The sequence below is a fragment of the Vidua chalybeata genome, chromosome 15, assembly GCF_026979565.1.
Source record: "Vidua chalybeata isolate OUT-0048 chromosome 15, bVidCha1 merged haplotype, whole genome shotgun sequence".
In the NCBI taxonomy this organism is placed as follows: Eukaryota; Metazoa; Chordata; class Aves; order Passeriformes; family Viduidae; genus Vidua; species Vidua chalybeata.
This window is the reverse complement of record NC_071544.1, coordinates 4,721,005-4,738,649: the sequence shown is the minus strand read 5'-3', so window position 1 is coordinate 4,738,649 and position 17,645 is coordinate 4,721,005. Positions and strand designations below refer to the sequence as shown.

General features: G+C 40.8%; 1 protein-coding gene across 1 annotated transcript in view; it reads left to right on the top strand.

Moving 5' to 3' along the window:
* TENM2 (teneurin transmembrane protein 2) overlaps window positions 1–17,645 on the top strand; it is a 553,850-nt gene that overhangs the window by 373,691 nt on the left and 162,514 nt on the right. Inside the window, exon 5 of the mRNA XM_053956612.1 lies at window positions 6,043–6,277. Coding sequence (XP_053812587.1) covers window positions 6,043–6,277 — 235 coding nt within the window. The remainder of the gene's footprint in view (window positions 1–6,042; window positions 6,278–17,645) is intronic.

Sequence of the window (17,645 nt, the reverse complement as noted above, 5' to 3'; positions counted from 1 at the left end):
GACCAGTCAGAGAAGCAGCAGGTTTCAGCCATAATCCTATCAGGAAAATGTCACCAGGTTCCACTGCTGGCTTAATATTTTTGTTCAGAAATTTCTATCTGTTGTTCAGAAAAATCTTAATTTTCACTTTGGTGTGATTCCCAGTGCTTCAAATTGTTTGAGCTCAGGCAAGAATTTGTCTGAGTCTTTAGACAGGGTCCAGCTCTTTCCCATTCTGCGGAGCCAAGTCTAGAGAACAACATTTACCTTTCTGCACTAAAATGTTCCATAGCAGTGACAGTAATAACGAGCTTCATTGCTTAGAAATACAACTGCCTGCTTTTCTTTTTAGTTCTTCTTACATCAGTGCCTTCTTCAAACAATAGTGTGAATAGTGCTCATGTCCCCGAGCTGAAGAAGATAAATACATCGTTAAACTCTCTGAAATATGTTTTATATTGATATCAGTTTGGGGAAACTAAGTTAAAAGATAGATTGAAAACGATGTGAGATGATTATTTTTCAATTAGAAAGAAGAAAACTCCAACTTCTCTTTCAAAATTTGAAATAGTGTGCCTACCTTTTCATATAAGTGTAACATACACATATATACATATATAAAGTACCACAGGACACTGAGTCTGCATGAACATTATTATTGAAGTGATGTGATTTGCCACTGACCAGACATTATTTCATGCAGCCCATGCACCTCATGCAGTGTGATAATGAATATGTAAGTGATGTGTTTCAACAAATATAATTAGTACATGGTGTCTCAGAGAATACTATTTTGTAGAGCAGTGAGTTTAACCTTTTTGCAGGTGACCCTCACTTGAGAGAGGTGGTTATATGACCCTTAGATCCAAATCCCTTAAATTTGACTCCTGGTGAAGGGTCCAGTCTTGCCTTTGCTTGTATGACTGTGCACACTGGATAGTGTGGGCAAGCAATGGGGTATTTCTACTTTTCTTTTTTTTTTTTTTTTTTTTTTTGTCAGAGCAACATTTAATTTCCTACTGTAATATTGTGTTGGGGACATGGCTGGAATGCACTGGCAGACACTGATAAGTGACTTACTGTTTCATATCACACATTTACTGAATTTTCAGTTTGAAATGTACAGTCTGGGATGACAGCCAGTCATTCAATCTATTCTTGCCTCAAAGAGTGTAAAAAACAGGCAGACAAAAGAAGGAACACCTGGCAAATGTCTTGGGTTTAAAACAAGAGAGAGAGGTAATGGTATCCATGGTTAGGAGTGAGATAACTTTCTTCTTTACAGCATGTGTTGAAAACATTTTCACAACATTGAGATGCCATTTAGCTACGGCCTAGCAGAAAACAATGTAGAGAATTAAGCAAACAAACAGGAGAACTGAAGCAGAGACAGCATAAAGCCCAGCCTGTGCTGCTGGGCAGGAGCCCGGGTCCCACCTTGCCAAGCTCACTGCAGGCTGGGGCTGGGGACAGCAGCTCCTGTGCCACTGTCACACTCCTGGGCGTTCCAGTGCTTTCTGCTCTCCCTGACTCAGAGTAATGTGAGCTGCCTTGGAAGATGAATTTAGCTTGGAAGGTGGCCCTGTGGTTCTGTGAAACACCCGTTACTCATTGTGATGGCAGATGATGTGGTTTCCTTGGGAAAACAGTGTGGCAGAGGGATTTGAATAAAGAACCAGCAGTGCTGCAGACGAGGTTTCTAATGCTGGCTGACAAGGGTTGTCTGTGGGCTTTTTAATTATTTTCTTTCAATTCATCAGCTTCGGTTTTGGGCTTTTATTTTTTTTTTTTTTTTGTTCAGTATTTGCATTGTTTAAAGCATAAGGAAATAGTTGTGTCATTGTTCATTTCAGAAAAATAATACATGTTTGGGTTTTTTCTTTTAGTTCTTTTGTGAAAATGAATGGTGAGGAGGTGTAATGTCTCTTTAGCATTTAATAATGTCACAGAGGATAATTCAGCACAACTAAGATACAATCTCCATTACTTTTTGAGGTAGTATTGACAAAGAACTGGGATGCAGGGAAGCAATTGCTTTGCTTAGATTAGGGATGCTGCCTTTCCTGCTTTGTATTTAATCTCTGAGGTGGGAGATCAACTTGTTCTCCTCAGATCATTGTGTTGCTTGGATTTCGTGCGTGAGTTAAGTGAGTGTACCAAAGCCTGGGAAGAGCTATGAAAAACTACTTGGCCATGTAAAGTAGAACTGAATTTTCTTTTGTATTTTAGTCAGCGTTTGGATTGTAAAAAAGCTGAGCAGTGATGTTTGGAAGAGTGTGCTCAGGAGCTCTCAGCCATCACTGATGTACCTGTACCTGTGGGACATCCAGGGGCTCTCTGTGACCCCTGGGGCTGGCAGGCTGTGCCACAATAACACTGTTATGGTGCACAAGCTCCTGAAGGATGTGCTCTAGCCTAGTCTGTTTAAATGTTTCACCAGACAAAAGAATGAACTGAGCAAAATTTTTTTTTTTCTCCATTTTAGTATTTTTGTTCTGATTAAACCCAAGTAAGTCAATTGGGTAGCTTATGATTGCTTCAAAGCTACACAGATCAGACTTTGTATTCTCAAATTATTTAATTACAACACAATTTGCCCTCACTCAGCTTCTAATTTGAAACAAGTGTTGCTGATATTCTTGACTGCAGTAAGATCTCTTGAAGAATGACATGTTGATTATGTGGACACAAGGCCATGATTTTTTGAAAATGCTCAGCACAATCAATGTGTATTAAAATTGATTGGAATTAAATATGTTGTCTGTTTGTGAATTTAAATGAGAAATTTAAAAAAATTAAAAAGCCTAAGTGTGGAGAGTAACAGTAATTCAGATTTCCAGGTCTTTGATTTTCACTATGGTTTTAAAAGACTTTTCCTTGCATTCTAAAGTTTGAGCTTGTATAGTGTATCCTGGTGAAATGACTAATTCACTAATAATTGAAAAAAGGCATCATTTCCTCAGTATTCTCCCCCAGACCAATACCGGCTGCTGCTATACCAAAAATAAAATCTATTTCCTGATGTAAAAAGCCAGATGTACTCCATCAAGACCCTCATTATGTTTAGGCTTCCAAATCAAAGGCAATTTCCAGAGGGCCAGAGCACATTTTGCCATGGGATCCATGGGGCCAATCCCTTTGGATCCTTTATTTATGGGACAAGTGATTTCCTCCTCTGAACTTCAGAGCTCAGCAGATTTGCAGGTACTGCTGGTGAAGTTTTAATTTAGGCAAAGATGCTCATAGAGAAGTGTTCAGATGTGAATCCAATTTTATATCCCTGGCAAGTTGAACAGTGTTCTGCTCCTGCTTCTGATTCATTTGAACAGGTTTATGAAGGAGCAACGCATTAAGCTTTTATCTCTCTCATATATACAGGAGTGTGTGCACGCTCCCTGGTTTGTACTTTTTATATATATAAGCTTTTATACATTTTAATAGAAGCTATAGAATATCTACATGATGTTAATACTGGTATTTGTTTATGTTTCTATATTAAATGCTACATTTGTCTTGCACCAGATTTCAGGGCTTTTGCAGCTGCAATGTGTCTTCAGTTACCTCTGCACAGCTCATTTTGCAAAGTATCTTACATTTACTGTGTGGGAACTGAATCTTGAGGCAGATTAAATAATTTGTGGTCATTTGATTTCAGTTTTTTTAGCCTTACAGGAATGCTGTTCATTCTCATTGACGTGCACTTGGCTCACTTTTAAGAACTGCCTCCATGATATTGTGGTGACAAAATTCAGTATTTAACTGGTGTTATTGTGGCTCTCAGAGCAAAACGGTTTTGTTTATGTGGGTATGACTTTTTTGTACTTATCCTTGAGGAGGAAAAGCTGCATCTGAAGTAAGCTGAGAAAACATGATGCACATGAATCTTTTGAAGTAACTATTAGCACAAGGGCACATATTTGTATTTGATCACTCATAAATATTCACTTATTGAAATCCAAGTATGCTTTGTTTAAAGTCAGAACACAGACTAGGAGAGTAATTCCACTTAAGCTTCTGTGCATGTGGATATTATCCAAACACATTTTCCTCCTGCTGTGTCTTGCTCTGCATGCTGTTGTGGAATGGCACAGGACCTAGCACAGATTAGAGATTTGATGTTCTTGGAGGTCCAAATGGGGGTTTTAAACATCAAACTTTATTGGCTAAGCAGTCTCTTTTATGCTTAGATAAGATATAGCCAAGGATAGTGAGTAGAGCTGCACATATGATGGCCTTAAAATTTAGGATGTGTTCATAAAAGGTGATTTTGTATTTAAAGCAGTTGACATTCCCACAGGGTGCACGTTCAGGCAACAGACATTCAAAAAAGATAAAGAAACTGCTGTGTAGATTTAAGGCAACATGTGAAGGATGCAGAATTTATTATAATTTATTTCTTAAAGTTTCTTGTCAGACAAGTTATACTTGCCTTGTGCAAGTCCCAGCAAACCTGGCTCTGTTCCTCAGCAGCCTGTGCTTCCCCAGTTCCTCAGAAACGCTGAAGAACATGAGCAGCCTCTGTCCAAAACCGCTGCTGCCGCTCTGCTCCTTGGTTGTGCTGCTGTTAGGAAGAGGCTCTTTCCCTGCTTCTCCCGGGGCAGGCAGTCTGCAGAGCAGTGCCAGGAGAGAGCTGCACCTGGGCGCTTGGGCAGAACCCTAGGGTCGGGTTGGAAAAGCCTTCTGAGATCCTCGAGTGTGACCCTCCACCCAGCCCTGGCAGGTCACCACTAACCGGGTCCCTGAGTGCTGCTGCAGCTCAGAGTTCCATACTGGGGAAATATCCTCCTGCTGCTCTGGGGTTTGGGTTTGGGGTGCTATTTTGTGTCTATTCGGGGTTTTTTATAAATATTGGCTCAAATAACTTACAGTAATTACTCAGTTTAGCAGCTTTTCTAGACTTCTTTGTTTCACATGACAAAGATCAGTCTTGCTGCAAATGATGTTTTGTGATATTTTCTTTTTATTGTTTGATTCATTAAGTACAATAAAGTTCTTTGCTTCAGTTTCTAAAAACAAACATGCATCATTAGAATTATCATTTCTCTAGTATTACTGATTAATGTTCACTAGAAAACAACTTGATACAATGTCTAAAGCATACAGTTCATAATAGTGTTTGTTTTCTTTATTCTCTTTTGCTGTTTTTATTAGACATAAACTATTGTAATGTGTGGAATTGCACATGAACTTATTTACCAGTCTACATTTATGTTTAGAAAAGTGACAATGTTCAAATGACACCTGCTTATCAGATTTTCTTTTCATGTGCTGTTATTTTAATCCATTTGCCTTAATGATCAGAAGAAAGTATTTTTCATTATCAATGCAAACATGTCAGTACTCAAAGAATGAGAAAAGTTTATATCCTTTTTTTATCACTAAAAAATATCATCTGTCATTTTTCAGTGAAAGAGACTGAAAGAGTTGCATAATTTCCAGATCTTGTTGTGTGTTTGTGGCATTACAAAATAGAAAAATACAGGCCAAATCCTGATCACATGGAATGACATGAAAGATACCATCACTGTCTCGCTGCTCTCTTTTCATATTTGGAGTTTAATCTTCTTGTGCTGGCACAAATCCTGTTCATTTGAAGCTGATTGGTAAAATACAGTGAATGGAAGAAGATTGATTTCTCTGATTAAGTTTTATAGGGGCCTAAAGACCATATTCTCAAAGGCTATTTTTAATCCATTAAGGATCATCTGCTCACAGTCCCTGATAGAAACAGGGAGGGGGTAAATTTCCTCTTGGTAGATGTTGGGAATGGTCCAGCTAGGCTGCTGTCCTGGCTGCTTCACTGAGGAGACTTTCTCCAGGGAGAATCCATGAAGAAGTATTTTAAAATTTAAATAGAGCCTTTGTCGACATGCCAGCTGTGCAGGCTGAAAGCACTGTTTTGTGTTGCTGATCCCAAATAATCACTGATCTGATTTGCCCACGCTTTGATGCCCACAGGTCCAAGAGGCACAGTCTCTTTTCCCAGGCAGCGGCCCCTTGAAAATGCCGAGGAGAGCAGTGCCACCACACACATTTGTGATTTGTTTTTCTTTTCTGTTTTAGGCCCTTCAAATCATCACAGCCAGTCAACGCTGAGGCCACCTCTCCCTCCTCCTCACAACCATTCTCTGTCCCATCACCATTCCTCTGCCAACTCCCTCAACAGGAACTCGCTCACCAATCGCCGCAACCAGATCCACGCGCCCGCTCCGGCGCCCAACGACCTGGCCACCACCCCCGAGTCCGTGCAGCTCCAGGACAGCTGGGTGCTCAACAGCAACGTCCCGCTCGAGACCAGGTGGGTGGTGGGCATGGACACCCTGGGGGATGCCACTGGTGGTCCTCCAAAGCGCACAGAGAACGCCCTTGGATTGCTGGGAGATGGGTTTGGTGCCCTTTGTGTCGGGGGTGGCTTTTCTGACACAGCCTGGGGGGTGAGTGGCATTGGAACACCCAGCAGCCCCAACCTGCTTTGCACTGGAAGGTGCACAGTGAATAACGCTGCTCGCATCCCATTTTAAAGCCTTTTGTTCACTTGGACCTTCCTTGCATACACAACTCATGCGATTAATACAGCATATTTATATCACAGGCTCAGGGACAACTTACTTAGAATTCATATTGACTGTGCTGCTGAAAAATTATACATTTTGCCTTTCCTGAAGCAACAAACAGAGGCTCACTTGACATTATGCATTTTGGGAGACTTTGAGAAACAATCCGAGATTCATGACTGACAGTACTATAATTTTAATTTATACCTCATCCAGCATGCAAGTTCATTTTAATCTCTTCTGTACATGTTAACAGCTTGATGCCTGTGGGGCAAACAGCAGCATATAAATGAAAAGGTGCAGCACTTAGGCCTGACAGAGAAATAAATAAATAAATGCCTGACATGCTGCTGGTCTAAATATTCTGGTTTGTTGTCATTTGGGGTATGGAATGTCAAACATATTTAACTTGCACTTTAAATAGCAGAGTTGGCAGAGCTGATCCCTCAGAATTTAAAATTAGCCATTGTAGTGCTGAATAAAGTGCTTGGAAGAGCAGGGTGGTGTTGCTTGCCCAGAGAGGGATAAACACAGCGAGCAGGTGGAGGAGCTGGGCTGCTGGGAGCACTGGCTCGTGCCAGGGTTTCAGCTGCGTGGTTGCCACAGCTTCTGGGATGTTTGGTTTGCAGCTTCCCAGGGCTTCAGTAGGGCTCTGCTGGATCATACCCTGAGGAGCCACATCTGGGGGAGTTACACCCCCATGCAGCCCCAGCCCAGCCCCTCCAACATTTGATTAAAGACTGCTCATGTCGTTTGGAGCTCTGGGAGGAGCTGGTGCGGCTGGGATGGAGCTGACAACACCAAGGCTGGTGTTACTCAGGGGTTAATCAGTGGTGGGTTACAGCTCCATGGGGGACAAATGAGCCTGGAAAGGGCAGCAAGTCTGTGCCAGGCTGGGCTGGGCTGGGCTGGGCACAGCGGGCTGCCCTCGCTTTGTCCTGCTCTGCTAAAATGGGACTATGGGTGCCATGAAGAAGTGGAAAGCAAATTCAGGTTTTCCAAAGCCAAGATAGCCAAAAAAGGAGGGGAAAGGGATTCTTGCTTACTGAAGGTTTGGAGATAACTTTGGCCAAATTAAAAAAAAATCAAACAAAAAAAAAAAAAAAAAAAAACAAACCCAAAAAACCTTAACTCTGAATGTCTGCTTCTGTGAAAACCTCTGCTATTTTATAGAACTTAATTTGGACATCCTGAATTTGTTATTTATTGCTAAGAATTACAAGATAGAAGTGTTGGTCCTGTTCAGCCCAGACTGGTTCTTGTTGTGTGGTTCATTGCCCAGGATTAGTACCTACTTTTGATGCTGGTGTAGAGTGGCCACGTGCAGTGCCTGGTCTGCCTCTTCCTGTATGGAATTGTTCTAGGGTACCTGAAATGTATCATTTCTGAAGGCTCAAGACTGTCCCAATTTACCAATCACTTTACCTGGAGGGATTTCCTTGGGATATTCACAGAAGGATTCTTTGCCATAATCCTGGCATCCCTGAGCCACAGCAGTGGGCATTTGTCTGGCTGGCTTTTTTTACTGTCTGATTTTGTACCTATTCCCAGCCAGAGGTGGCTGTGAATGCCTTTACTGACTTTGGTTCTTCTCTTTTTTTCTTATCCTGCAACCTCTGGGAGTGTATGTGTACATGACAAAAGGTTACTTTGTGAATACTGTTATTTTTGGAGGTTGCAGGATGCCCGACAGTTAATTGGAGCTTTTTGGAAGACAGGTTTGTCACAGGCAAGCATTAAGCTATTAGAAAATGTCCTGGCAGAATTGCTGTGTTCCAAAACTATTCCAGTGCTGCTTCAGGATCGATTTTAGTTCTTTTCTGAAATTACACACCTGACAGGGCTTGATGACGAGTTTCATCACAAGAATAGTAACTCAAAAATGACTGAAACTGATGCCTGTGAAATCATTGAGACTTTCAGAATTAGCCTGTAATTCTTTCACTTTAAAACTGGTGTTCCATCTACATTCATACCAATAGCCACAAAAAAAATATAAGGTATCTTTTTGATAACAAGCCTTTATTTTAAAGCTTTAGCTTGTTGCAAAACATTGACCCCTCTCATGCTGCCTCTTCACAGTGCACTACTCTAATTTTTTATCTTGTTATCTGTTTATTAATCTCAGTAGAGGAGCACTCAGGAGGCAAAGCCAGCACTGACAGCACCTGCTTTATCAAGAGAAGGTTTCATAACTCTTAGTTTTCATCTTTCAGTTACCTTCAGTAGATTCTGCTCTCAACTGAAAATGATGTGCAAGTGGTCACATTACTGATTATGAAACAAAAGGTGGCACCTGAGCTGTCTGAAGGGAATGCTTTGTGTCAGCACTACAAAACTCAGATCACAATTTAGATTCCAGATGTCTCTTTATCTAACAGTACCAAGTGCTGAAATCATTGAATAATACAAAACACGTCTGCATGTTGCTCTTTTTTTTTTTTTTTTTTTTTTTTTTTCTGGTAAGAATATTTTAACCTTCCCTTTGTTCCTTTGCTGTCTTAGGCAGTTTTGCGCTAAATTCAAATTGTTTGGAGACATCACATTTTCCAAATATATACTTTCTCTGTCTCTTGTTTCAATATTGATTGTAGGTTGTTAATCACATTTGGTTTATTTTCTTTGTGATGTAAAGGAAGCTTTTACTGCTTGCACATGTTTTCATGTGGCCTTTTCAGGCAACTGTGCCCAAACTTTTGTGTATCCTTTGTGGTGCTGTATTTATTAAGTAATTAGGTTTATTTGTATTGCAGCAACTCACTGCTTCTAGTGGAGTTATGAGTTTGCAACATGCCTATGCAGAGTTCCTATTGTGCTTATTTAGAATTGTAGAATGGTTTGGGTTGGAAGGACCTTAAGGATCATCATGGGCAAGGACACTTTCCACTAGATCAAGCTCTTCAAAGCCCTGGCTAACCTGACCCGGAACACTTCTAGTGATGTGTGCTTGATTTTAGTGTGGTTTTGAGTTTTTAAATGTGCTTTATTTTAGTGTCGTTTGTGTGATTTTAGATTAGCCATTAGGAAAAAATACCCCATATTCCATGATTTTAGAAAATGAAGTTTTTAAAACCTAACCAAAATAGGATACCAAAATCCTAGTGCAGTCTCACAACAAGACACAACTCTCCCAACAAAACCTGCTATATTTTATTCTTTCCTGCCTCCTCTGTCCCTAATAAGTTTTTCTGAAGTGCTACAGAAAAGATTGTTTTGTATTAAGGACACTTCTTCAGGTGTATTTCCCTCTTTAGTCCTCTTGTTTGTTCCTGGTTCAGGTAAACAAACAGGCTGTGCCTTCCCTTCCCTGCTTTATGGCTGCATCGGGCTCCCGGGCTGGCTACATAATCACTGTTTTCTTTGAAATAAGGGTCTGTAATAGAAGGGTTGAAATATCTCTAAGTAAGGACACAGTAATGCATGGCTGTAGCATTTTTATGGTGCTATTTTTATGGTTCATTTCTGCAGTATTTAGCTGCTTTACCTTTAGGCCCAGAGCTGCTGTTTAATGCTCTTTAACTTTTATTGTCCTCTTGCAGTCTGTTTCAAAGCATCTCCTTCTCCTCCTAACAAAGTGCTGGTTTCTACCTTCTCCATTTGAGAGGTGTTCCTTTATTCCTGCTTTAATCATTGCTTTCCAAGGGGATGTGTGATGAAAATACTGACTTTGGACATCTCAGAGTGGGTCTCATTCCTTCCTGACAGCCAGAGGGGCAGTGCTCTGCTTTAAAGCTTAGAGGGCACAAGGAGAAAGGAATGGCTTTGCAGGGGAGGTTTCTGTGGCTCCTCACACAGCAGGAATCCTCTGGGATGAGAACCCCACATGGACACTGGGATGACTGGTGAGGGAGGAGAACAGAGGAGCTTCCACGGATGGATGTTTCACTGAGATTGCCTGATTTACTAATGCCTCTTTCAGTACTTTATATTGATGTAAAATTAATTGTTACCATTATAACTAATAATACTTAATTCAGGAGAAAAAAAAGGGTAGAATTAAATAGAAATTACTCTTATTCTTCAGTTCTCATAATTAGTCTCGTAATTTGAAATATTTTCAGTCCAAATCTTCCAGTTGCAAGGATAATTTTGTATCTATGTCTATAATTTCTTTGTCCTTGCCAAAAGGATGTGATGCTAGGCTTTGAGGAAGACTGTAGCATCCTAATATTTCTTCTGTGTTTCAGGAGAAAGGATGATGGCCACCCTTCTGGTGATTATGAAGTAGGTTTCTTTAGATGTTGTGGGCTGTAGTATAAGACCAGTGGTCCAAATCTGAGGTCATTCGTGCAAAGTTCAGTTTAAAGACTGAGAAATCTGAAAATTTAACCTGAAGAGAATTGCTATGAACCTTAAAAGAACTCTTCAAAATATTTACCTTTTCCTGGGGTTCAAGCTGCATTTGTTACTTTGCCAGTCTGATTCCAGCACAGTCACTCTGCGTGAGCCTGAGGACAGCAGTGAGAGCAGGAAGGATGGAGCAGCAACGTGAGCTGTATGCCAGTGTGTACCATGCAGTGCTTGAACTCAAAATCGTGGGGAACCACAGCTGGAAACATCTGCACCCAGTGCTCCAGTTCATTCCAGTGCAGGAAGGGACACAGTGCACTGAGCCTGTGCACAGCCCACGGCAGTCAAGGCAAAAAAGCCAAGCACAGGGCACATGAGGAGAGGGATTTAACAGTGGGGGAAAAGAAAATTAATTTCTTTAAGAAAGAAATTAAATGTCTGAAATGTTGTTAATACTGCGTTCACATTTTGTACCATGTTGGGGTGTCAAGATCAGCTGCAGAACTTCTGAACTGAATCTTGAAGTTTCTGAATGTGTTGAAGTTCCAAGCTGCAACTGCTCTCTGCAATTGTCTGCCTATTTTCAACGATGTCTCAATATTTTGATATCTTTGTACATGATGCAAAATGTTCTGGAACAGAACAGTGAAACAAAATTTCCTTTCCTTTTGTTAATGTGATTTCCTAGGATATATTGGGCATAACAAACAACTACTTGGAACAGTGAAATGAGTCCTCACTTTAATTTTGCTTTGTCTTTTGTGACTTTCTCTTACCATTTACTTGCAGCTACAGGTTCATATGCTAGAGCAGGTTCTTCCTCTGAGACTGAAGGCTGGGGCAAGAACTGACTCCTTCGTTCCCTAATTCCTGCATGTGAAGGTTGCAGAAATGTTGTGGGAACTTTCCAAATAATTGGAATCTGCATCGATAGATTCTGGACCTGTCTAAAAATCAAAAGCATTTTAAAGACTCAAGGAAAGCACAGTCAAAAGTCTCCCTAAGGACTTTGAACACATTTGGGCCGTGTACTTGGAGGATTCCAAAGCACTGCCGAAAAGTCATTTTTAGTAGGCTACTGGAGTATCATTTTCAAAACAAATATAGGCAGGAACAGGAGAGAGAAAAGGGGGAAGGGAAACACTACAAAAGCAGGATACATAATGATGATTCAGAAAATCGATCTAGATGTACTCCCACTCACGTACACATAAGCTCAAAGAAGTTTTTACTGATTGCAGATAATTGCATGTTTTCATGATCTTGTCGCTTGCATTTTTAACTTCTGAGTTGTGCAGAGTGAACAGGCAGCGTGACTGACTGCACAGGAAGAGACAGGCATGTTTAGGGTCTTTATGAAAAAAAGTCTAGAATTATGTAATTTGGTTCCTCTTTATTTAAGTTTACGTGTTGACTGATAAATTTCTCTGAGTTCTGAGTTTTGTTATTCTGTTCTGTGACTCACAGACTTGAAATAGCACTGTTAGTACTTTTTCTTTTTTTCTTGTTAAGTGAGTAGTTGAATTAAGAGATAGTGGAGAGCTTACATGTATGCCTTTTAAAATAGAAGTGTTTTGAAATTATGTTCATTAATTGATGTAGAAAGTTAAAACTGCATGGACCTATTGAAATGCAAAACACTGTTATCATAATCCTCACCACTGGAATAACAAATGGAGGCATTATTGCACTTCATCACTTGGCACTATTCAACAACTACTCAGAACCCTATGGCAAAAAAAGACAGAAGGTTTTCTGCTTAAGAAGAGAAAGTTCCTGTAGCTGAGTCAATTCAGAACTCCTGAATGTTCCTGGATCTGCTGACTGATCCTGCTATACTTCCATGTACATGCATATGCAAAGACCCTGATTTTTTGTGTTTGTAGCTGCGCCTGTTACTCTTTACTAGGCATTAACCAGCAGTTTGATTGCTCTACTCCTGGAGAATAAACAATAGTGCAAGAAGGAGATTCATAAATTTAAAGGGCAAAGCTGGCTATTGACTGGCTAACTCCCACAGAAGCTGAGTGGGATTCAAGCAGACAGGCTGAGTGAGTGGGCTCACACCTCGTGCAGAGTACCTGGAATCTTTTAGACCACAGAGCCACCAGTCAGGAAGGTCATGGTGACCCCTGTAGCTCCCTGGAGCTGCTGAGCTGCCATGTGCCTGTTCCCCTTCTAGATTTTATGCCTGTCCAAGTTGGTGTTCTCCATCTCAAACTCTCGGGCAGCTCGTGATCCCCAGTTCAGCAGTCTATATATTTCGTATAGATATATCTTTCTATAATTTCCACCTCACCTTTCTCCAGCCTCTCTCACAGCTCTGCAGTGTCACAGCTCAGCAGCCTCTGAGCCTCTGGGACAGGGCAGTGCTGTGGGGACAAGCCAGAGCCAGGAGCATGTGGTGAGAGCCTCCAGAGAATGCTCCAGAGGCCAGTTCACAGTGGGATTAGGGAGAGAGAAGGTTATAAAAGCGTATCCAAGAGGATCTCAGCTTGCAGATGAAGAGCAGGTGTCCCGTGGAGAGGTGCCCAGCACAGAGCCATGGCTGCCGCTGTCACACAGTGCAGGTGTTTTGCCTTTGTGGCTTTGTGAGTGATGCCTGCTTGGTTTTGTTTCATAATATGACAGATCAAGGTGCCCAAAGGTTGGCACCTGCCTTTCTGTACCCCACCATGCCCAGCTGTCAGGCAGTGTTCAATTACTGTGCTTCACATGTCCAGCTGTGTCTTTGTTAGAGGGTGGCATGGCAGTGACAGGCCAGCCTGGTGCTCGCAGCAGCCTCTGTGACACTGCTCTGCACTCTGCAGTTTTCAGAACACTTGGCCTGGGGATGTGAAGAGCCCAGCCTTAAGGAATTAGCAGCCTTTCAAGAGCTGAGGAGCTGCTCTGGGTGCTGCTGCAAGGATCAGGAGGTGACAGTGGGTACAAGTGTGGCATCGATACTGAGGTGTTCATCCTGAATTACTGCTCCCATGCCTAGCAGAGTGTCCTTAGTTCCTGCATCAGTCTGTGAAGCAGGCTGGAAATCACTGAAATAGTCTTGTGAGGACTGTCCTCTGTTTCCACAGGCATTTATTTGGGTGTGGGGGTGCACAACACACAGGTGTGTAAAATGGCCAGTGGGTTTATATACACGTGTGTTTGAAATAGCTTTCCACTGAAAAATCTGTTTTACTGAGTTTAGTCTGTGGATTTGACACGATTGAGACAATTTCTTGTAACTAAAGCATTTAAACACAAATAGATAATACTTGTTAGGCTTTATTGCTGGCTTTAGAGATCTAGGCACTCCAGAGGGTAGAAACTTCTGTGCAGTTTTACCACATCAGCTCTCAGCTGTGGAAACATGGCTGATGGTCCTATATTTTCTGCAAGAACCTGAGAGAACATACAAATAAATCTGATTTGGGGAAAGACTGAGACATAGGTAACCAAAGCTTGCACTAGTCTACCACTCAGAGTTCATTTTTTCATAACAGGCATAAGAACAGCTCACAGTTCTCTTCAACCTCGGTTTCTTTTTGTTTGGAAGTGAGAAATCTTCCATAAAACTTCTCTGTCTGAATTTGGCAGCCACTTTGAGGCTTCCACTGACATAAAATGACTCATGGCTACTTTTTTGGAAGACTTTGAAAATTGCAGAAGGCTTTTTTTTTTTAATCACTGTGAAAGCCAGCATATTATGTCCTATATTCCATTGTTTTCTGCTAAGAATAAATGTCCAATAAAATTATAGACAGATGTGATTTTACCACAGCTTAAAGATATTTTTAAGTCCTAGAACAACTAAATTGAGCTGTTACTATTCTCTTGGCATGTAGATTTTCTATTTATTAATTACTATTAAAAACCCTGTAAAATATAAAAAAGACAATTTAAGCATTACAATTCTCCGTATGCCTTTTTTTTTTCTTTTTTCATACAGAATAAGTTTAGGACAGAATGAGGAGGGAAAAAAGCAATTTATGTTAGAAAATGTCTTTCTCTTCTTTTCTATTACAGTTTTCCATCGCAAAACCAATTTTTTTTCTTCCACTCATTCTTGCAGTGTGCTGCCATGACAATCTGTCCAGAAAGGAGGGGGGGAAAAGCTGATTGTTCTCTGAAAGAATATGGAAGTTAATACAGTCTCTGTCAGACCACTATTCCCTGAACACCAGAGATCCTTTTGACCTGTGGGAAAGCACATGCTAGGGAGAGCTCTGAATTAATGAAGAAAGCAAAATATAGCTTTTTCCATCTGCCATTAGTGCACAGAACAGTGCTCAAATGTCCCCTCGCAAGCTCAACTTTCCCAGATGTCACCTTTGGGGTGCCCGGGTGTGACCCCACCCAGCAGCAGGGCTGAAAACAGAGAGGGAGAATCCTGAATCCTGGTGAATCCTGGTGAATCCTGGTGAATCCTGGTGAATCCTGAATCCTGCAGCCGGAGCCTGGGAGAGGGGAGCACAGAGTGAGCTGCAGGGTTAACTTCTCTCTCTGGCCAGCACCCAAGCTCCTTCTGCAGCTTTTCAAGGTCACTGAAATAACAGAGTCATCGCAGGCTGGCAACCATATTCTGTGATTTTTTTCAATGTGGAATTGTCTTATTGATTCACAGAAATTAAGGAGTCTGGGCTGAGACTTAGGAAATTTACTCCCATGTTTTCAAAATAGAAAATTAGTCCTAGTCTACTTCAAATTGCTAATGCTTAATTGTGAGGTAGAAAATGTGTTTTTCTTAATTTGTTTGATAGGTGAACAGGTAAGACAGAGAATACAATTTTTTAATTCTCATATGGAGTGTATTTGAAATTAAGTGAACTGGTACAAATCAGATCATTTCTTTTCATAAGCAGGCATTGTAAAATTCTCCCAGCCTTACCACTGTGAGGCTGTAATTAATGTTGATAAATGCTCATGTTCTCTCTGTGCAGCTTCAGCCCACAGACAATTGGTTGTACCAGAGCATGTCAAATCTCACATAAAAATATGGCTATAGATCATTGGGTTTAGGGATAGAGTTGAGACAAGTCAATTTATTTCCATTAGTAGCTGAATCTAGATTTAAAACTCTGGGGGTCCAAGTGTTTTGTCCATTCTGTTCCCAGACTTTCTGGTGTGCTTTGCTGTGATTTAAGGTGTATCTGCTAACCTGGCCCCCAGCTTTGGAATGCAGTGCCAGTTTTCCAAAGTGTCTTGGGGGATATTGAACACAACTTTAGATAAATGTCTTTTTTAACTTTTGAAGGCAGAACTTGTATACTTTCAGGTGGTGTGATGTCTGATAGCTGCCACTTTGTCAGGGGCCCTCATATTGAGACAATGAATTTTCAGCTTTCGAAATGCCTGGGTAGGACAAAATGTGGCAAAATTCAGGGCTTATCCAATGACATTCTTTCTTTTTTGCTTTGAGAATGACATCTACTCCTTTTCAGTCGGCTTTTTTTGCTTCTACCAAGTCCTGATTAGTTTTAACAATATCATAGAGATCCTGTTTGCATGGATAAGTGTTTTGGTTTTCTTTATATACTTTATGTATCTCAAAGTGGATCACAGTGGAGCTGCTTTTTTGTTCTACTTTTTTGTCTTCTCACATGCAACAGGATATGATTGACATGTTCTATTAAAGCATATCTGGATATTCATTAATTCAATTTTAATGGGAGCAGAGTTTCATTATATATCTGAGTTTACTTTAACAATGCTTTATATTAAAATTTCTGTTGGTGCTGTAGCTGCCTTCTCAGCTAAAGAGGACATAAAATTCCTGGGTTTAAAGGCATTTCAGATAAAGACAGTTCCAAGGACTGTAATTTCGAGTTTGATTCTGAAAGATCTGCTTTTGGGCAGGGAAAGGGTAAGAACTGTCTGTTACAGACCCTTCTGTCCAAACCTGAGGGTCATTCCTGCCATGGGGATTCAGGAGGAGAAGGGGTCCTGGGCTGAGGCAGGGGCAGAATTAGCCTGGATGAGAGAAGAGCTTTCCTGCCTGCCTTTGTCTCACTGGGTCTGTCTTCCTTCTGGCTTTCCCTTGGCCCTCATGCTCCGTGTCATTTCAGCCCCTAGATCCAATCATGGAAGTGGTCCTGTGCTCCCAACACTGGAGAGCAACTAGAAAGGACCAAACCTGCTTCTGCTGACAAATTAATCAGGTTGTACCCAGACAGAAGGAGCAGAAGAGTGAATAGATCTGGTGTGACACAACCAGCCCCCCATAACATCGTTTTCCCATCAGTTACTTTAATTGAACTGCTGCAAAGTAAAGATACATTTAAAATCAAGGATTGAAGACGTCAGACTTTCATTATTTCTTGCTTTCTTTTAGCTGAAATATGTTTTTCATAATTTAAAAGGCTGGTAATTTTAAGGGGAAGTCTTTTAGCATTTACCTTTATTGCTTTTTTTCATAGATTACCTATGATGTGCAGAAAAGAATTATAACCTCTAATGTCCCTCACTGATAAAGAAAAAAGAAGGGTGGCTTTATTTGTTAAAAACCCCCAATGTTTCTATGAAGTAACTGGTTAGAATTATCTGTTTGAGTTTGATTTCCTATTTGAAGCCTCCAAAGCACAAAGAAAAAGTTATGACAGTGGATACTGCCACTGTCTTTGTCTGTTTTCTAGAACTAGATTTTGGTCACTGTTGAAAGGGATGTACAAGGCCACTTGGAGTATAAAAATCAATAACAAAGGCAATGTCAATGTGATTTTTCACGTTCATTAATAGAGTTTATAATTGATTTATTAAAAAAACCCCAATATTTTCAGAGGTTGTCTTCAAATGGAAATGTTTAATCAGAAATCTGGGGAGCCTAGCCAGCCTTCCTTTTACTGT